Genomic DNA, 22577 nt, shown 5'->3' on the forward strand with positions numbered 1-22577 from the left:
ATTGTCTTTCAAAGATTTTCTTCACTGTGTGACCTAACCTGAAAACATAAAGAGGTTGTTACCTCTGCCTTCTGAGAAAAGTGAGCAAATTCTGGAGGGGTTTGCTTGTCTCTGTGCCGTGCCAAAAATAAAGATACAAGTTTTACATAAGGTCTTTTTATGCCCACTAGCTTTTCAATATGCACTATATCAAGCACAAAGTACATTTGTCTGTATATTTTATTGCACACTATATTGAATCTATAAGGCATTTTATTTAGTTCATGATGCTTTATATTCATCCCATTATGCTTTATTGAGTTCAACGTAATCTTTAACCTGTAATGCACTTTCATTTTATTTGGTACATTAGATCGTTTCCTCCTTTTTTTTGGTCATGATTACTCACATGCTTTTTTCATGCAACTGTAATGGCATTACATTATAAAAGTGTTTGACAGAAGGTGTTTATCAGCATTTTCATTTTTGAAGTGTATCTTTTAGGAATCTATAAACTGGCTTGAGTTTAGCATAAAATGTCTAATCCAAGGGATTCTGGGCACCAGCATTTTAAAGACTGGTCATTTCAAATATTCAGTAAAGAGGATTTGTGTCACAAATACGTATCTGAAAATAGAATCTGTTCATATCAGCAACCGTTCTTGAAAGATTTTGTAGTAATTTGTAGCTTTAAATCCCAGCATGCCTCCTGTGAGCTGGTTTACCCCCATGGACTGGAAGTGAGCAAGAGTGGTAATCTCTCCTCAGGAGGCTTTGGTCTAGCATTTATGGTGGGAGCCAACAGGGGCCTGGCTGGTGTACTGCAGTGAGCTATGCCACTGATTCTCTCCAGTCATTTGTCTCCTTACTGCAAAAATAAGAACAATATTATTTACCAGCTAATACTACTCTTAGCCATGCCAAATGCTTGGGGACAGATAAGTGAAGAAAAAGGCATTTAGCATTTGAGAAACATTACCATTAATCTATAAAGACAAAGAATGACAAATATTTCTTTTTCTTTTCTTTCAGATTATTACCTTAAGAGATTACATTCCCAAAATCATTGGTCCAGATGCTTTTAATCTGTATATTGGCCTTTATACAGGTTATGATCCCACAATGAACCCTACAGTTTCTAACATATTTTCAACAGCTGCTTTTCGTTTTGGTCATGCAACAATCCAACCGATAGTAAGGCGATTGAATGCACAGTATTTAGATGATCCAGAACTCCCAAATCTTCATTTGCATGAGGTTTTCTTTAGTCCATGGAGGCTCATTAAAGAAGGTATAGTTTTATTTAAACTCTTTGTTGTTTTTTTTTTCCAGAATATTGTAACTTTTTTCAAAGTTACTTATCTTGAATTAGGAAACGGGACATTATTTAATTGCATCGCCGATTTAAGTTGTTAAACTGGTTCCAGAACATTAACATGAACTGGAACAATTATTCTGAGTTAAATAGTTCTCTGAATCAGACAATAGTTATTCCCAGATTAAACCAGTCTGGTAGATTGACAATAAATTGATGATTGGTGATTGATGATGAAGATATTTCATATCTTTTTTTTGTGGATGAATGTATTATCAGGTTGCAAATTTTCTTACACCTGAAGAAGCAGAGGGAGCTTTTTAATAGCACTATTACTTCTATTTCAACCTGCAGCACGTTTTTGCATGTGTTTGAATGTAAAAGCCTGTGGTCAATGTTTAAAAAACATGGAAGCATACATGCATTCACATTTGTTATATGAAAGTTATAATGGTTTATATATATGCTGTAATATTATATTATTTTTGTGTTTAAAGGAGGCTTGGATCCTTTACTAAGGGGTCTTCTAGCACATTCAGCAAAACTGCAGGTGCAAGATCAACTACTGAATGAGGAACTAACAGAAAAACTGTTTGTGTTGTCCAACAATGGTTCACTTGATTTAGCATCGTTAAATTTACAGCGTGGCCGAGATCACGGACTCCCAGGTCTATCGATTTTTCTTGAATTTTCTCCCAGCTGGTAACTGAACTATAACTGCCTATATTCGGGATGTAATCGTAAGCTTTTAAATAATAGCTTCAGTAATCAGAAAAGTAACTTAAGTCTCTTTAAAGATGTAAGTGGCTAATATTTTTAACTTTGATGGAAACAAAATATTCCCCAGCATTTGAAATTAAAATAACCTGTTAAGTCTGGAACAGACTAGTGAGTGGAACTAGTGAGTGGATCTGGGTGCGCTTGATGTAGGTATCTGAGGCTTGTTCTTGCTGGAACCAGCTCTAGAGGAGTGGGGTTTCTGCCTGCAGCAGCTACTTGCCTTCAGCAGGCTTCCCCCAGCCTGTGGGACAGGTCAACTTAGACACAACCCGATTGGTTCTACCGATCACAGAAGGTGTTGAGATGTCTCCAGGAGTGGTGTAGATGGCTTATTCAGGTGTACACCTCATTTTGAGAGATATTACACATTTGTGCCTGTTTTTTGCACTAGATGTCTTACTCCAGTCAGCCCAGGGTAAGACTGAACTAAGGGTAAGATTGAACTAACAGTCAAGGAGCGTTAACCTATCAGGCCATGGGTGTACTGGCTTAGAGGAAGGCTGCCGGAGCTTAGTTCAATTTGACTGCATCAGTTGTTAAAATATACAGTAGGTTCCTAGTCCTGTGTAAAAACATCTTACAAGCATGTGACAGCTTCTGAGAGCAGAGACAACAACCCTCAGCATGATAGACAGGGACTCTTGCATTTCTAAAACTCTGTCCTGACGCCTTGCCTGATCAGACCGCTTGTCTGCATGAATAAGGAACAAACCTAGCTGCCCGTCTATGCTCTGAGTCCAATGTCCTACCAATGGAGGTAGGACTGACTGATTGCCAAAGGGTGTTACATCTCTGGGTGACAACTCGCTCCATTTCTCCGGTGTGACTCCGCAGTTAGTTAGGAATACACAAGTCATTGGCCCTGGACAGTAGAAATGAAGTCTGACTCCAGCTGGGAGTTTAAAGCTCTCAGCTACACAAGGGCAGAAATGGAGGTTTGATCTCCCAGACCAGAAATGAAAGGGTTTTTGGGAGATGGGGTGGGGGGTAATTCCAATGTTGTAAAAGAATGTAAAAGAAAAATATTTTCCAGAGAGCTGGACATGTGCCCTAGGACACTGTCCTTAGTAAAGTTCTTTAGTTACTAACTTGGCTTGTTTAGCCTGGAGAAGAGGAGGCTGAGGGGAGACCTTATCACTCTCTACAACTACCTGAAAGGAGGTTGTAGCGAGGTGGGGGTCGGTCTTTTCCCCCAAGCAACAAGCAATAGGACAAGAGGAAATGGTCTCAAGTTGCACCAGGGCAGGTTCAGATTGGATATCAGGAAAAACTTCTTTACTGAAAGGGTCATCAAACATCTGAACAGGCTGCCCAGGGAAGTGGTTGAGTCCCCATCCTTGGAGGTATTTAAAAGATGTGTAGATGTGGGGCTTAGGGACTTGGTTTAGTGGTGGACTTGGCAGTGCTAGGTTGATGGTTGGACTTGATGATCTTAAGGGTCTTTTCCAACCTAAACGATTCTATGATTCTCTGATTCATTCAGGATACTTCTTGACCACTCTTCGCCTAACTCTTGTATTCTTAGTCTGGAAATCTCAAGACACAGTGGATGCTCCTATTTATCATCATGTTTCCATTGCTTAAATATGGGAGAATTGTTTTAAACCTTTGTTTTCCTTCATGAAAATGATGTAGCAATTGCATATCCTGTAGTTTCAGATCCTGCCATCATTTCCACGATCAATTTAACAAATAATAATCGGCCTATTTTTAGACATAACTGTCTATGACTATAATTAAGGTTGTCAGAACCCAGTGCTTATAAATTTATTAATTTCATATATCATGCTTAACAGCCAAGTCTAATGTTCCTTTTAACATAATATTTACAGGTTATAATGACTGGAGAGAATTCTGTGGCTTACCAAAACTGGAAACTCAAACGGACCTGAATACAGTAATAACCAATCACAATGTCACTGAAAAAATCATGGAATTGTACCATAATCCTAGCAATATTGATGTTTGGCTTGGTGGTCTGGTAGAAGACTTTCTTCCACATGCTAGAACCGGTCCCCTGTTTGCATGTATAATCGGAAAGCAAATGAAAGCACTAAGGGATGGTGACAGGTGAGTTTATTCATGCTGTTGAATAATTTGTGTAATATGCAGAAGCAATGGAGATTTTACAGATACGTAAAGATACTTCCCAGAATATAAGACAACATGATACCTAAACAGGCTTTAAACAAATTATTCCCTGGCACTTCCACATTTTTAACTTCACTCCTTCAGTTTTGCTGGGTGAGTTTTTGCTTATTCTTCTTTGGTCTGTATATAATTTCAATTCCAGATGGCATGGAGATTGTTTCTGTGGTATTGAGATGCCCAACAGTGCAATCCTGGTGGAAGTGCAAGGTGCCACCAGCAGTTAATTGTGCCAGGGGCAACTAACTTCTGTGTGGATGGATGTAGTACTATGCAGGTTTTAGCTTTCTGGTCCCTGAGGGCTGCACTGGTCTCAGGGTCCTTAATTGGAAGAACCTCAACATTTTCCATGGAAACCACAGCAAAGTCAGAAGAAATAGGCAGAGAGCTGTAATTCATGCCTCCTAGAGAGTATAATAAAAACACCATGTACGTTATCTTATGTGAACTGGGACTGCAGAGTGGTCCCAGAATTGTCTCATCGTACACAGCATAGTATGTCCCTTCACCCAGCCCTGCACAACCACCACCAGGATCTTGTGCCAGTTCAACCCTCTGCACCAGGAAGGCAGGAGAAATGCAGGTTCAGGTCACAGGGGTGTGAGATGCAGTTTATATCTTGCTTTTGCTCCTGAAGCAATTATAAAACTAAACTTTCTTCATTTCCGTCATGTACTTGTGGCAGTAATTTTGAATCTCATGAGAAGACTAATTTTAAACTGCTCACACCATGCTAGCAGTGGTGTTTTAAGTACATCTGGTCCTTACACTCACCTTTAAGCTCCTCTCATAAGTCACTGTTGTGGAAAGAAACCATTATGTAAATAAGCATCCCAGGCAGAATTTAAATCTGAACTTTAAAAAATGTTAATTAATTAGCTCACAGGAAAAAGCAATGTTAATCATAAAGGTGGTATCTTATTAGCACAAATTGTATAGACAACAAACATTCCACTCAGCTATGTTGAAAACGTGGTTGAAAGTCTTCTGAATCATGCAGGCATACTTGACCCTATCTGAGGAAGGATAATCTATTGAGGCCCTGCCAGACTTTTTTCCATTATTCAGAGCCTTATGATATTTCTTATTATTCAGTGTCTTATGATACTACTAGCATTAATTAAACTTAAGCATAATTTAACATTAACATCAAATTGGGAAAAAGAGACTTCTAATAATAAACGAATTCCCCAAGTTTCTGCTACAAAGTTTGTGTCAGCTAACTTAAATGTGAAATGGTATTGCCATGAATACTATGATAAGGAACTATCTAAGAGAAGTTAGAAGTAAGTAAAAACATGCTATATTTGTCACACAGTAAGTATAAGAATGGAAAAGTCTAACATTCATTTCAGCGCCTTGTCGGATAGAGCATTGGCTATTATCTACATCTGCACTAGCAACACTACATGCTTACTAGATACCCTAATTGACATGTCAGTGACGTGTAGATGTGGTGCTTAGGGATATGGTTTAGTGGTGGACTTGGCAGTGCTAGGTTAATGATTGAACCTGCTGATTTTAAGGGTCTTTTCCAACCTAAATGATTCTATGATTCTATGATCTCAGGATTTGCAATAGTTGGGCAATTCTGAAGCTGACTTTGTCATTCTTTGCATAGGAGGGCGTGCACCTTTCCCCCCCCTCCCCCCCCCCCCCCCCCCCCCGCTTTTATTTCTTTCTTTTTGTACCCTAACCCTGTAAAATTCACCTGTAAAATTTTGGTCACCTGATACAAATCTGTTGGAGCAACTTTTTTTAGAGTAAACATGTATCTGCTGGCTAGATTAAAAAATAATTTTCTGCTCAAGCCTTCTCAGCAGTATAGATAAAACTGAATTGTGTGATGAAAGTAGAATAGGTTTTAATGTACATGAAAGGGGAAATGACAGGTGTAGGAGAGCTGCGTGGAGCAAAGTCTCTGATGGCTTTGGTCATGAGAAGGGGCCTGGGAACACTCAGTGAGGTTTCAGGATGCTCTGATAAGTTTGGGGACAGTGTGCAGGTGAAGGGTAGGAGGAAGGCATCTTTCTTTTTTTCTCTCTCCAGCCCCTCCGTCTCTCCTGCACTTCTTGTCACAGTGCTGCTGAGGTGTGGGATATTCACTCCTTCTCTGGTCCTGTAGATTGCCTCCTCCTCCAATACAGACAAAGTGGGACAGGTTTCTCCCCAAATTGTCCTGCTGTAGATTACTATTTGCCTATAAAGCCAATTTTCCAAAATTTCACATGCACTTACCTTACTTAACCAGTTGGCAGCATGGTCCAGTTTGCCCTGAAAGGCCCCGCCAGGGCACACTAGCAGCCCTCATGTTCCTCAGACCACAAACAGGACTATCAAACTTCTCATTTTCATGGTACCATTTCAGGGGGCTTATACAAAACCTAACATGCTGCCCACATGACAGATTTGCACAGGGTCCACAATCAACATTGCTGTTCCTTTCCAATCAGAAAAATGTAAACCCAAAACTCACAGACTTTTCTAGAAACCCCAGCCTTGTTCCCCCCGTATTATGGACACCCAAGTCCTGTGTTAAACCTGAGGTTAATTTGTACAGTGTGATCACATACGTACGCTACTGCTAATGGTCCTAGGACACGTTACCACAAATCCTGCCTAGCATTTAAGAAAATCCTAATTAGCCTGAGCACCACAGGGAACTATCTTAGCAGTTTAGCGGTGCTTAACACTGTTTAATGTACTACTGCAGATGTGCTATTAAACACTCCAGGAATATTTTTTTTTGCCATTTATGACATGTCTTTACGTACAAAATGTTTATCTTTTTTTTTTCCCCCCAGTGTTTTCTTTCCCTTTCTTTTTATCTTTAAACACGTATGTATGTGTATATGCACACGTATATATTATATATAATATATATAACTTAATAGATACACCTTTGTAGCACCACCTGGTTCTTCTGTTCTGCCACTGCACTCGCGATCTGACAAAATGAAAAAAAGCAGCTCTTCTCTATTCCAGCCTGTCCTCTTAGCTTACCTTTTTGTATCATCAGAAGCACAATTACTGTTTTACAATTTTCTACTATAATTAATCTGCATATCTACAGCTTTCTTATCAAATGAAGAACTCCATATTAAACAGAGGAGCATTCAGCAATACCTGTTTTCATAGCAACTGTTCAGTAATGGCAAGCAGAATTCAAAAGCTATGTTATGGGGAAATATATTATGGCTACTCCTGTAATTCTCCTGTAATTTATGCTTAAAAAAACTTATGAGTGCACAGTGAATGCTGGTGTGCGTAAGATTAAGCATGCAGTTCAGACAAATTAATTCCAAGTTTTTCTCTCAGGATTGTAACTTTTTTTGTGGCCCTGTATGAAAAGAAATTCTGCAAGTGTGAATAATTAATAGTTTTAACTAACTGACTTTAACACATCATCTGAGTTGCCCAGTATGTCAGACACACTAGCCTTTTCGTGACTTTCAAGCTGGATATGTAAGTCTACAGATCATGGTGTTTACTTTTATTATTGTTGTATCCACCTACATTTTGCTGTAATTCTTATTTTCAGTCTTTTACATAGGGTACTGTAAAAGTAAGAATAATCAGCTCTTTGAATTTGATCTTTTTCAAACTGTTTCTATTAATCTTTCCAGATTTTGGTGGGAAAATGATAATGTTTTCACAGAAGCTCAAAAGCATGAACTCAAAAAACACTCATTGTCCCGCGTGATTTGTGACAATACAGGGATTTCTGAAGTGCCAGCAGATGCCTTTCTACTTGGAAAGTTTCCACAGGATTTTAAGCATTGTGACAATATACCTGGGATGAATTTAGAAGCTTGGCAAGAATTCTATCAGGAAGGTAATCTGGTAATTACCAGTCTTTTCTGACAGCAGGGGAGAGTAATCAGCAGTTAGAGCACTGACCTTGGTTGTGGCAGGTCTTGAGTTACTGGTCTGATGCAGATCTTGAGTATTTCTACAACTTAGAAATGGGATCTAGGTCTTTCTCTCCTTCTTTTTCAACTTCCTTTGTAAGAAACATAGTGTTTGACAACTTCACTCTGATAACATAAATGGCTTGTGATATATTCAGACATTATGGCAATTGGGGCAGGAGTTCTTGACAGATAGAAAATATTATTTAAGAACAGTGCAGAACATACTGTTAGAAGATAACACTAATTTCGTAAGGATTTTAAGTTAAGGCTGAGGTATTCCATAAATTCTTGTCCAGAAATTAACAATTAAATTCTTGATCACCTTAAAACATGTGAGTAATTTGACTGAAGTTAATTTATAGCAGTAATGGAGAATAATATCCATTTTCAAGGGTAAGGTGGTAATTTTTTAAAAGCTTGTAATACAGTCTTTTTATTCGTAGAGGAAATATGTGGAACACCAAAGAGTGTGGCAAATGGTGATTTTGTATATTGTTCAGAATTTGGAAAATCTACAGTGACTTATTCATGTCAATATGGATTTCAATTACAAGGAGAAGAGCAATTAACCTGCACAAGTAAAGGATGGAACTTTGAGGCTCCCGTTTGTATAGGTATCTATTTTTTGTTGCTGTTTCTGAATTTTATAAAAGCTGAAGTCCAGCACAGCTCATCAGAAGTTAACTCCCTCCTATGCTCTCTTGTAGTCAACCTTCTGGGTTTGTAGGTACGATAACATGATAATATGAAATTCTCCTCGCTCCAGAACTGCTATCTCTGTCTCTACCCATCCTGATTCAGCAATCAGGTTGATGATAGGAAAATGTCACTAAAAATTACCTAATTAAGCAAAAGCGAGTTATAACAACCAGTAGGAAAAAAAACAGCAAATTAGAATTATACATTGCTGCTTCTGACATTCAACATAACAGCAAGATAGTTGTCTTTTTCCTAGCATTGTTTCAATGGATGCTTTAGATACAAAATGAGCTCAGCACCCGTAGTTCATGTATCATCCTAATAAGTTAAGCAAAAATGACAAAGAAAAAAATACTGTGAAGGGAATAAGTGAAATTAAACAAATTAATTATCACTTCGGTTCAAACCTCCCTCCCCCAAATAGCTGTGAAAAGATTTGCCAGAAGTGAATTACTTCTGCAGGTACAAAAGTAGAGCAGGTGAAAAATCAGTAAAAAGATATTGCCTTTTGACATTTCACAGTTATTTTCAGGGGAATACTTTTCTGTTATTTTAATTATTCTTTTATCTTCTCTCTTCCTTTTGCCTTATTTTTACTGTTGAATAGAATAGGATAGGAAGAAGGAGAATGTGGCAAATGTCTAATTACAAGGCCTTCAGTCTTCACAGCTATGAAGGATGAATTTGCTCTCTTCACATTTCAAATGCGTATGCTTATAATGGTGTGTGTGTATATATATATTTATTTATATATATTTGTGTATATAAATATATATATACACACACACACTCAAACTGCTCAGCTTTATAAGAACATGAGAAAAAATGAAACATGAAAAGGCCATATTTAGGAATATGTTATGGATGGTGGTAAATTAATTTGAATGCAAGTGCTGCAGCTGATCCGCAATGAAGTCTGCTTATCAGTATTTCTGTGACAGCAGAATGGAAAGCTATTCATTCTAATTGTATACCTGGTATGGAAAAAGTCAAATGAAATTTGCAGCTATTTCCTTTATTCAAATCCTATTTATCCACTGAATTCCACCCACATAAATACCATATAAAGAAATAAAGCTGTTAAATGAATTATAATAAAATCTTTTCAATAGATTAATGTTCTGGCAGCAAACTGAATAAATAAGTTATATGAATGAATCATTCCTTGTCCTAGTTTCTTTTAGTATGTTCAGTAATATAAACAAAAGACTGTATATCTGCTATAGGAAAACAAGCCACTGCATATATTAAATAAGCAATGCCTTTATTAAAAGAAAACCATCAAAACCCACTTATGCAGATGCTACTTGAGTTTTACAGTAGAAAGCACTTTGTTCCATGCATGTCTGTGCAATGTGTTCTCATTCTTTTAAATGTTCAGCAAATTAGGAATAAGTCAAGCAATATAATGAGGAGGATAGAGCTTAGCATTTCTGCAGATGGTTTCAAAATTATATGCTGCTCTGGAAAAGACAGAGTGGCCTGCTGGCAAAAGCATAGGAATCTGAGAGCTGTTAATTCCTGCTTACTAACTTTGGCTTTGACAGAAATCATTTCTATTGATTCAGGAAGTCATTTAATGCCAGACTATGCTACCTTCCTTTCTATTGTTATCTTACTCTTGATAGATAACTCTGTTTACTTTGCTTTAATAAAGTACTGCTCTCTTTGAGTAGTAAGGTAGGCTGGTAAGATCTGACACGTACTATTTAGTGACTGAGAAAAGAGTTAGCTAGTTAACAGATAGCATGACTATGGATCTACAAAAGCTGCAACAGAACATTTGAATTACAGTTCAGGCAAAGCCTGTGCAGGTTTTCCTTCCCAGACCATGATGAAGCCAGTGGGAGTTAATCATAGAATCATAGAATGCTTTGGGATGGAAGGGACCTTTAAAGGTCATCTAGTCCAACCCCCCTGCAATTGGCAGGGACATCTACAACTAGATCAGGTTGCTCAGAGGCCCATCTAGCCTTAACCCAAAATGTAGCCCTGAAGGGAGTAATACTTACTCAGGAATCTTCATCCTGAAAAACAAATTATTTTCCTGCTTCAGACAGGTGTTGTAAGAGCTAGTGTTTCTTAAGGGTTCTGAAGTTTAAGATTATTCCTTGCATGGTTACTCTTTTCACTGTCTCAGTTGATGGCTAGCTTTAGACACAGCTACTGCTTTGTATTAAAATTTAAGAGAGGATCAGGCTTGATCCTGTTTCCAATGACAGAATTCCCTAAGTGATGTGAGAGACAATGCTAAGCTAAGTCAGTAAATCATTCCCACAGGGTCAGTTCTAATACTGATCAAAAAGAGCTACTTAGCCTGAAGTAGCAGATCAAACGTTCTGTAGGGAAAGAAAGGAAAGGAATATAACCAAAAAGAGAAGACACTGAAGGCTCAGCTAGTTGCCCACATATGGGCTTGCAGTGCTTCCCAGGACCATGGGTCAGAAACATTGAACAAGCCGGCAAATATTACCCAGAACTATTGGGAAGCTATCTAAAACAGTGCTGGACACCTATCTTTAGGCAACTGAATCAAGTCCCGCAGGTAAATATTACACACAAAGAAGAAAGATGCAGAAATATGGAAAAGACTCCATTCTTTCCTTCATTGAGTACTTTCTTTCCTGCACGCCACACTGACTCCCATTTCATCAAGTAATCAGAATGTGAGAGTGAAAGGTCTTGAATGGCCTCAGGAACAATATGTTTATGTACATTTTCCAATGGATAATTGTTCATCTTCTCATCATTCTGTCAGGACATTGTAATTTCACAGAATTTATATAGCATCTAGAAACAACCATCTTTGCAGTGATATCACAGATTACTGTCATAAATTTTGTATCCGAAGCTAACCTGAATCCTTGGGTCCTCAAAATAGTGCCTAGAAGTGTATAGAACTGTGTCAGTGTTTTTATTTTCACCACCTCTATAGAGCACATTATGGAAAAAGTTTATAGAGCAACTCAAAGTCTTATGACATAAACACGTGCAAGAAGAGCTCTCAAGTTTACAGTCTGCATTTTTGAAAATTCAGCCAATTGTCATTTGCAGCTTTTGGTGGATTACTAAAACAACATTTTCTTTTTTCATCATTTACAGCTTAAAAACAAACAATACCCCACCCCCCCAATCAAACCAAACCAAATTAAATCAAATCAAAACAAAACAAATGCAACTTCATGATTTAAACAGTAACAATGAGGATCTTTGGCAGCATCTGTGTGTCATTGAAAGTGTACAATTCCTTGCATTTATGAATACTTGTATATACTCATACTTGTGTATGAGAAGGTAGTAATCCCTCTCTGTAATTTGTAATGATTATTGATCAGTGTGTCTTCATTTTGCAGACATCAATGAATGTGAAAATGAAATTAATCCACCATGCTCTCCTTCTGCTAAATGCATTAACACTAAAGGCAGCTACAAATGTCTCTGTACTGATCCCTACAAGCTGGCAGAAGATGGAAGAACATGCATTGGTAATGCTTGTGAACCTACTGTCCCTTAAAAATGTCTCTGTTCTGTTTTACAATGCTGTAAAAATCATAAAATTGAGATTTATGGAAGAGCTGTTAACATACGTAAAAAAACCTCTACGCAGTCACAGGCATAAAGATAAAGTCAGATTCTGTAAAGTAAATGAAGGTATTGAATAAATAATACAGACACAGAAGTAAGCTTTGCATTTTCTATTCCTACCGCATATAAACCACTAAGTATTTCCTGACAGTGCCTATGAAGGGGGGATAAAATCTGTCTCAGTTTCTCCTAGTTAGTATCTAAATTCAGCATTGGAATCTTAACTAAGTTCTACCTATTACATTCCAAAACTGTTAAACCTTTTAGGGCTAGCATAAATTATTCATTTTCATGTTTTTCAGCTTTTCAGCAGGCATGGAAGCTGTATTGGGTCTTAAGGTTTAGGCGGGGAGTATGAATGTAGTTGCCCACTGATGCTGAGCAATACCTGTTCTGCTGAAAGAGTGCCTAGATCTGTCAAAAGCTCCAGAAAAACCTGCAATCCAAACTCAGGTGGATGGATATCTACTTCACCAAAGTGCCTAAGGGAAGCACAGAAAGTTTAGAGTGCTCAAATCTTGCGTATTCAGTGCTGTATGCCACACAATCATAAGTAGACTGAATTTAATGGATGGCACATTTCTTATTTCCTGTTTCAGCAAATACCTTGGCTATGACATGTGGGATTACACTGTCCCTTATTAGTAATTGCACAAAGAAAACACAGGATGATAATTCCTCAGCAAAAAAAAATTACCTTCTTGCAAACACATGTCTTCAATGATATGATGTACATCCAGTCAGTTTTCCAGCTGTGGTTCAGGACCACGTGAGCATATTCCTCAAGTGAGACCTCATCCCTCAAATGAAACCTTAAGTGAGGCCATGTGAGATCACCAAAGGCCCAGGAGTGAAGGACGGTGGGAGACTGCACTAACACAGTAGCACTTGGCAGCCCTCTGGGCAGACACACCAACAGAAGTACCTCAGGGTCAACTCTTTCTGGAATAAAACTAAAAAGGAATGGTGTTAGTCATTCAGAGTTTCATCTTTTAAAATATCAGAAACATAGGAAAAAAAAACCAACCTTATTTGTAGGTGTTTCTTATCTATCTTTACAGTTTATTCCTTTATCCATTCAACTATGGTCACATTTATTTACCACTCTAAATCCAGAGACAAAAATCTGCCTTCAGATTAGCTTAAAGAGTTTAGTTCACTGGTGTTGAGCGCAACAAAGACAGATAATATGAGGACACTGCACTGGCATGAATGTAAGGAAGCTCCAAATATAAGGTAAAATTTATATTTCAAGGGAGGAAACAAAAAGTTTTTACAGTCAGTGCTACTGTGCCAAGTGATCATTACACCAGGCCACATCAAATGTGCTTTTCAGAGCTTCATTGACTTTCTGACAACTCAAGAAAACAAGTGCAGGTACAGCCACACAGGCCACTGCTGAATATCTAGTATATAAGGTTAGTGCCTTCCTTTAGACCTCAGTGGCTAGAGGAGTTTGTCATCTCCATGGACCCATCCTTGCATGTTATGCTGAGGTTTGGTTTGTTGCATCTATGGAGTCAGTCATTAACAGTTTCTGCTATGTGACACACATTGCGCCCTCTTACAGCTTAAAGCTATTGAAGAAAACCTCCATTGACAAGTGACTGGTGAAATTTGGCAAGTGATTACCTGGGTCTCCCTTGCATTCTCTTATAGAAATAATGAGGCTTGCTTTACAGTATCTCTGCCATAACTGCATTTTAAACTCATTGGTCGATTTGAAATTGTGGCGTTAATCAGTCAACAACTCTTTAAGCCACTGCAGAGTGTCAGCCATTACATATTTGTTATAATTTATACTGACAAACTTTTAAAAGACATCATCCCTCTTCTTAGATTCAAAGATGTAATTGCAGCTGTGCTTTACCTCAGTATTGGTCCACTGGGAGCACCTAAGCTAAGTTATATGGGGATCGGGCAATGTTTGAAGATTAAACCTAAAAAAGTGTTGTCTGAGGCATACATACTGAAGAATTAAAGCTAAGCCCAAGTTTCAGTGTTATCATTATGTGAACTGTAACCCAGATATGCATTCCTGGGGAACAACCAGGAGGAATGGGAAGTCTGCGTGCAGTTACAAGGCTGTGACCTCACTAGGATCACAGAAATCCCACCACAGACGGTGGGATAGCTCACACGTCTGGAGTGCTACAATGGATGGGTACAGGGTCCTTAGGAAGGACGGGCCAGGAAGGTGACAAGAGGGCATGTTGCACTTTTTGTGAGAAAGCAGCAGGAATGCATGGGGCTCTGCCCTGGGATGGGTCAGGAGTCAGTGGAGAATTTACAGGTCAAGATTAGTGGGCAGAACAATATAGCTGCTGTTGTAGTGGGTACGTGCTATGGACTTCCTGATCAGGAAGAAGAAATAGGTGAGGCCTTCTTCAAACAACTGGAAGAAGCCTCAAGTTCACAGGCCCTGGACCTCATGTGGAGCTTTAACCACACTTTAACCTGGAAGGACAACACAGCAGGGCACATGCAGACTAGGAGATTTCTGGAGAGCATTGACAGCTTCCTGACACAGGTGACCAAGAAGACAATAATGAAAGGTGCTCTGTGTGACCTGGTACTTAAAAATGGAATCACAGAATGGTTGAGTTTGGAAGGGACCTCTGGAGGTCGTCTTGCCCAATCCCTCTGTTCAGGCAAGACCACCTAAAGCCAGTTGCCCAGGACCATGTCCAGATGACTTTTGAATATCTCCAAGAGTGGAGACTCCACAACCTCTCTGGGCAAACTGTACCACTGCTCAGTTACCCTCACAGTAACAGTGTTTCCTGATTTTCAGATGATGTGTCCTGTGTATCAGTTTGTGGCCATTGCTTCTTGTCCTGTCACTGGGCACCACTGAAAAGAGCCTGGCTCCTTCCTTTTTGCACCCTCCCTTCAGATATTTATATACATTGATAAGTTTCCCCCAAACCTTCTCTTCTCAAGGCTAAACAGTTCCAGCTCTCTCAACCGTTCCTCATAGGAGAGATGTTCTAGACTTATCATCTCGTGACCCTTCACTGGATTCTCTCCAGTATGTCCACATCTCTCTTGCACTGAGCAGCCCAGAACTGGACACAGCACTCCAGATGACGGAAGGGCTCTTTTGAGATCAGCTAGTCAAACCTCCCTGTTTAAGCAGGATCAGCTACAGCAGGTTGCCCAGGACTGTATCCAATCAGGTTTTGAATATCTCCAAGAATGGAGACTCCAAAACCTCTCTGGGAAAACTGTTCCAATGTTTGACCACCTTCACAGTAAAAAAATACTTCTTGTGTTTCATGTCTTGTAGTTTGTGCCCATTGTCTCTTGTCCTGTCAGTGGGCACTACTGAGAAGAGTCTGTGTCTCTCATCTTAATTCCAATTCAGCAGGCATTTATATACATTGACAAGACCTCAGTTGTCTACCTAGACTTTGGTAAGGCTTTTGACATTGTCTCTTGTAAGTTCCTCATAGACAAGCCATTGATGTATGGGTTAGATGAGTAGACAGTGAGGTGGACTGAAAAAACTGGCTGAATGGCTGAGCCCAGAGGGTGGTGATCTGTGGAACAAAGTCTAGTTGGAGATCAGGAACTAACGGTGTACCACAGGGATCAATACTGAGTCCAGTCCTGTTTAACATCTAGTTAACAACCTGGATGATGGGGCAGATTGTACCCTCAGAAAGTTTGCAGATAACACAAAACCAGGAGGAGTGGCTGATATGCCAGAGGGTGGAGTTGCCATCTAGACAGGCTGGATAAATGGGCTGACAGGCACCTCATAAAGTTCAGCAAGGGGCAATGCAAAGTCATGCACCTGGGGAAGAACAATCCCAGGCACTAGTATGTGCTAGGGGATGACTAGCTGGAAAGCAGTTTGGCAGAAAAGGACCTATGGGTCCTGGTGGACAGCAGGTTGAACATGAGCCAGCAATGCACCCTTGTTGCAAAGAAGGCTAATGGTATCCTAGGCTGCATTAGGCAAAGTATTGCCAGCAGGTTGAGGAAGGTAGTCCTTCCCCTCTACTCAGCACTGGTGAAGCATCATCCGGAGTGCCGTGTCCAGTTCTGGGTTCCCCAGTACAAGGAAGATACGGAATTACTAATTTGAGTCCAGAGAAGGGCAATGAAGATGATGAAGGGACTAGAGCTTCCTTCATAAGAAGAGACCTTCAGAGAGCTGGGACTGTTCTGCTTGGAGAAGAGAAGGCTCAGGGAGGTCTTGTCAATGTATATAAATGCCTGCTCAATTGGAATTAAGATGAGAGACACAGACTCTTCTCAGTACCGCCCACTGACAGGACAAGAGGCAATGGGCACAAACTACAAGACATGAAACACAAGAACATTGGAACCATTTTCCCAGAGAGGTGGTGGCGTCTCCATTCTTGGAGATATTCAAAACCTGATTTGATACAGTCCTGCTGTAGCTGATCCTGCTTAAACAGGGAGGTTTGACTAGTTGCTCTCAAAAGGGCCCTTCCAACCTCAATGACTCTTTAATTCTGTGATTAGGCAGGGAGAAAAGGAACAGATTTCTAGCAATGTTTTACATGGTTTCTCTGTAAACTGTGGTTCTCTACATGCTCATGTGCATTTCTCACTGTCATTTCTCATACTGTTTCTATGGAGAAAGAAGTAGTTAATTAGCTACTTGACAGTAGATTGCTCCCAAAAGTATTTGTATCAGAAGCGAAAGGAGAATGTTACAGTCAACTGTGTTCTCGTTTGTTTAATTTCCATGTTAAAAAAAAAAAAAAAAGTCAAATTTATATTAAAAAATCTTTCTTTGTTTTTACTTCAGCTGATACAATAAGATTTTATCAAGGTTGTTGGGTGGCTTGTTTTGTTGGTCTGTTGTTTTTTCATTTTTAAGGACATCATTCATAAGGCCCAGCTAATTTCACTGTATATTTAGAATGAGATTTTGAGCTTTAGTAATAAAGGCAGTGCAACACTTTTCTAAACCAACATGTTGATTATAATAAATGAGCAGCTGAAATTTAGCAGCAATAAGAATTTGGGGATCTGCAGTATAGAGTGATTTAAAATTATGAGAGCACTTCACATTATTATGAGCATTTCAATCTTCAAAACTAAAGTGCTCTTAAAATTTTGAAGAGCTCTAGTAATGCTAACTATTCAATACTGCAAATCTATATAACCTTCAATCCTGTTTTTATTGATGGAATTCATCAGTAGGCTCAAGGCTTTCTTTTCTAAGGCTGGATAATGTTTTTGACTCAGATGGAAACTTGCATAGAGTAACCTTATTCAGGCAGTGAATTCATTGAGTTGCCTCAAATCAAAGTTGCTCAGCCCTTACTACTTTTGTCCATGGTTTGTATAAGTGTTAGAAGTTAAAAAAAAATTATGAACAGAAAATTCCAACTTTCCATCTGTGCATACTCTAACCATGAGAAAAAGACTGTCATGTCGACCCACAGTGAAGATATTTAAGACGTGTATGTTTTGCCTCCCAGATGAAGTAGGCTAAAACCCATGATTTATGAAGGCTTAGCCAATGGGCAGAAACTTTTTAGGCTGAAGTGTGTCATATGATTAAATAATTACGTGTTCCTACCCTCAGGACAATGGAAATAAGCTTGCTTTTATAAATCCTATTTTCTTTGATATGATCTCAAATTAAAAAGAAATCTAGGTGTATTTTGCCACATTTTTTTTAAAAAATACAACAAATATAAAATACATTAAAAACTTGAAAAAGCTGTATTAAAAATACTTTCAACCAGCAAACTAGCGTGTATTTACATGATTGATGGATGAAGATTATCTAAAGTGCTCATGGGAAACTTCTGTCTAATTCAATGAGTAATACAGTTTGGATTTCACTTTTTAAATTACATGATAAATCCATGAAAAATCTATCCAGTGTGTTAAATTTCTGAAACTTTAATGGGACTTTTGAGTGCCACTACAATAAGAATACACTATGCATTAAAGGGATAAGAACCTATTGTGTGAGTGCCCTCAGTCTTCCTCCTGTCCATGTCATGGGCAAAAAATGAACAATATTGTGCTCTTACCTGGTAAATGGAGTAGAGATTTAATTCTGTCGTTAAAGGTGTCACAGTGTAGTCCAAAGGAATTAACATGAACAAGTGAATAGGTTTAAAATTAAAGATCAGTATAAGTAAGCATGAAGGAGTCTCATCTTCATTTCTGTAGTTTTGGTGAGTAGGTTACCTCCAACACTGCACACTGCAGCAAAAGTAATTTCAAACTGGGGAGCAACTCATGCATTTTACCACACTGTTTCTCTCAGTGCTAACGATTACCTGTCTGTTTCAACATAAATATTCATAAATATTCAGTCCCTCTCTTACTTTTTAAGGATATGAAGTCCAGCTCACTAGGAAGTGATTTCACTTGTAAATTCTCCGTTTTTTCTGAAGCCCATTAGTTTCAGTATTCTGGAAACCTTGCTCTAGAAATACTTGGTTTTCCTCCCACTCTGTTTAATTCAGCTGTTGCTAATAATTGGTCAACTCGTGATAGTGCATTTACTGTTGTTACTTCAGTAGCTTTCCTCTTGTGCCTTCAACTTTTAGTTTTGAGTTTATACTGTATCTGTTTTTCTCTTCAGATGATGTTTAAATTTGATTGGTGGCTTTTTAATATTACAACTTGAGAATTGACCATAAATCTTTTCCATAGCCAGTTTAACCAGTTAGTATGGTATATATGAAAAAAACCTATACAATTTAGCTCCTGTGAGCTTGATCAGAGGACAACTCCCACTAAGGAATTATCCTTAACTGTTAATCCCAAAGACCAAATAACTTGAGAGAAGATGAGAGCCAGCAGTGGCATTTCAGGTTTATCTGTAATACACCAATAATAAGTTTCTGAAAGACCAAACAAACTGAAAATGAAGAGGTAGTTCCCTCTCTACTACTGAAATAAGATCTAGCTGCCAAGAAATAAGGATGTTGTTTTAAACAAAATATTTTCAGTGTAAATCTAAATGAAACTGAGACATTTTGATTCATTTGGTCAAAAAAAAAAAAAAAAGGTGATGGTGAGACCCTGTGGTCTGTTGTTCTGGGTACGGACTTTATGGTCTCTTGTGAACGTGTTGTAAACGCTCTGTTTTGGGAAAAGGTGCTCACAAATACTTTCAATCAACTGATGTTTATTTACCTAGCCTATTTGAAATCTCTGATAAAATTGTTAACAAAAGTGGCAGTATGTTGGTGTGCATGCTCTCACTTTTCATTTCTCTCGCTTTAAATATATATCTTAGAAAAGTACTATATATAAGAAACGCAACTGCCAAGAAGCTTTAAAATTGCATAAGAAGTTTGCTTTCTGCACTGAATAAAACCTGAATAAGGACTAAAGTATTCAAGACACCTCTCCCCGCTCCTTGCCATAGTAGTAAGCCAGGCTCCATTGTGAATTTTCTTTCCCCAGGTGCACCAGACATGGTGGAAGGTTCCTCCTAAACTGACAGGCTACAGATGCACTGTAACCCCATGAAGTTATACTCCCAAAGCCTGCTACCAGGAATGTGTGCTTTCATTTCTACATTTTCCATGCAAAGTTGAGTTCAGGCTTCCTATAAACTTTAACCACCTTGCTGTAAGCTTTGCCTTGAACCTGGAATGTCTCTTTTCCTTCCTTGTTCTTTGGCATTACCACAAACATGGATGAAATGGGCAAAGGCAGCAGAGACCTGGCCACACCTCATGATCCCTCAGCAAGAATGCTCTCTGGCATGGGACACTTAAGCCCAGTAGATGCTCTTGCTAAAAAGTAATCTAGAGAGGCAGCAAATTTTGTCACTGGCCCAATCTGAGGGCTCTACTGAGAATCAGCGTCTATTTGGGCTTTGAGTTTTTTCTGTATCTAATACTGACATGCATTGGGATAGTGACAAGAGGTCCTTGTCCAATTAGAACAGGCTCTGCACCAGTTCTTCATTCAACTAATTCTTTAGAGACCTTACAGTTTAGACAGAAGATAAGAGAAAAGATGTGGATATAACAAATGTGATGGGAAAAATTACAAAACAATGGTAAGCCTGTAGTACTCAGGCTCTTTGATCTTTCTAAGGAAACACAATGCACCTTTATTTTCAAATTTGAAATTATTGTATATGCAGTATAGTTACCACGTGTTGCTGAATATATGGCATACTGTTTGTTGTTGCAGATGCTGAAACACTTCCTAAAGACTCTTTAGTTTCCATCATTTTACGGGTCATCATGATAATTTTTTTTACAATGTTGAGTTGGAAAGTACTACACCAATCATAAGTTTGACCAACTTTTTATCCTATTTATCTAAATATGCAAACATTTCTTTCCTTCTGTGCAGAATTTCTGCCCTTGATTTTTTTTCTCTGCATAGTCACCTAGTAGCAGATATAAAGTTCGCAACTTTTGACCTTTCTTCATTTCAGAGTATGATGATTAGACTTTGTAAAGCTTTACATTTGCTTATTGTAGAATGCAGCAGAGAACATTCAACATATTTTCAATTTTCATTGAATGTACTGGATTAAGCTGAAATGGCATTGAAAACATGCGGTGAAGTTTTTGAGTTCAAGGAAGGGAAACAGTTTCTTTTGATATGTATTTTTAAATTAGAATCTGTCTACTTGTTGATGTTTTTACACTTCTACCTGAGTAATGCTGACAGAATATAAATTTGGGATTTAACGGATTAGACCTTGGGTATCCCTCTCAGACCATGCTTTCCCAGTTACTTTCTGACTCATTGCAATCTAAAAGAATGAAGTTATTGAAGTCTGTAGATAAGATCATGTCACTTGACATTACAGGGACAGAGAGATTCTTTTGGGGATCCTCGGCAGAATGATGATGGCACCAAGTTGTAGTTAAAATGAAAGCCTTATTTTTTTCAAGAGAATATTATGATTAGTATAGCATAGAATTTTATGATCAGGGTAGCACAGGATTTTTATAAGCAGAATGAGTGTAGCACAATTTTATAAGTAGTGTAGCACAGAATTTTATAGCGCAGCTTAGTTTGTGGTTCCTAATCACCTGGACCCTCTGCAGACAGGGTCAAATCTTAATACTGGGCTTGCTGTATCAATATAACAATCATAATCTAGACTCGAAAACAGGTAAAAGACTATGAGTCACTCAGTCATCAGAAGAAACAGACGGTGGAGGCGTCCCTGACCACCTGGGGATCACAGGTTTTGCTGTCCAGCAGCAGTTCCAGTCCAAGTCCCACTTAGGAGCTGTAACTGCTAAATTTTATAGACAGTTCTTTGTGTGCTGTTGCGTTTGCCAGTTCTGTGATGGGGTCATCACAACCTGGTTGGCCAGGTGCCTGGGACCTTCAAGGCTGGTAAGGAGGGAAGAAGTCGGCCTGACACCCAGGAACCTTGAAGTCAATAGGGAGAGGGAGAAGAAATCTGCCTGATACACAGGACCTTCAGGGCCTGATGAAGAGGGGGAAGAGACTGACACATGACCAGCTCAGTCACAGAGAATGGCCATTTGCCTTATAAAATGGCATTACTTATGCTAACCGCAGTACCAGGGGTCAGGAGCAGGGGGTACCAGTCACAAATCAGGAGGAATAGCCACGGCAATGACATTTGTGACACTAAATCATCTCTCATGAAGTAGCAGTTATTAGTGCAACTCTGGACAACACTATCTATCTACTTTTTCTAAAATCTTTTTAATTTATTGCGTGTTTTCCCAATGGGAATTTGGAAACTGTGAGCTCTGATTTTCAAAGCCAATCTCCATAGTTAGGGAAAATAAAAGTATGCTGGAATTTAATTTTGGTGAAAATGTTAGTATTTAATACAGTTCAACTGAGTATACAGCTGAAGCCTACATGAATTCCTTTTTTCAGTATGTAGTTCTCTTTAAATATTATTAGAAAGACCTATATTTTAAAGTGCATTATACCCCAGCACAAAAGAATTTAGTTTCAGGATTCCTCACAGTCATTCAATCCAAAACATTGTCATTGGCCTCCTAATTTTAATTGGCTTTAATTTTTGCTCTGAATTTTTTGACACTGACAGATTGTAACCTTTGGATAAATGTTCTTACCTTTTTGCATGTTTTTACTGCTATGTCAAAGGAACATAAATCCTGAAAATGATACTTCTTTAAACTTTCAACTTTTAAATTATAATATTGGACAAACTTTCTTTT

The 22577-nt window shown here is 38.6% G+C and overlaps 1 protein-coding gene across 1 annotated transcript in view; it reads left to right on the forward strand.

The window, feature by feature from the left end:
* The window catches only part of TPO (thyroid peroxidase), a 63457-nt gene extending 49341 nt beyond the window's left edge, over positions 1-14116 (forward strand). The window contains exons 7-13 of the mRNA XM_087776396.1: positions 1012-1270; positions 1792-1962; positions 3907-4144; positions 7849-8057; positions 8580-8750; positions 12189-12320; positions 14025-14116. Of these exons, the coding sequence (XP_087632522.1) occupies positions 1012-1270; positions 1792-1962; positions 3907-4144; positions 7849-8057; positions 8580-8750; positions 12189-12320; positions 14025-14116 (1272 nt within the window). The remainder of the gene's footprint in view (positions 1-1011; positions 1271-1791; positions 1963-3906; positions 4145-7848; positions 8058-8579; positions 8751-12188; positions 12321-14024) is intronic.
* The last annotated feature ends 8461 nt before the right edge of the window (positions 14117-22577 follow it).

Source organism: Nipponia nippon, unplaced genomic scaffold, assembly GCF_047370975.1.
Source record: "Nipponia nippon isolate SJK-2023a ecotype South Korea unplaced genomic scaffold, ASM4737097v1 scaffold_4, whole genome shotgun sequence".
Taxonomy (NCBI): Eukaryota; Metazoa; Chordata; class Aves; order Pelecaniformes; family Threskiornithidae; genus Nipponia; species Nipponia nippon.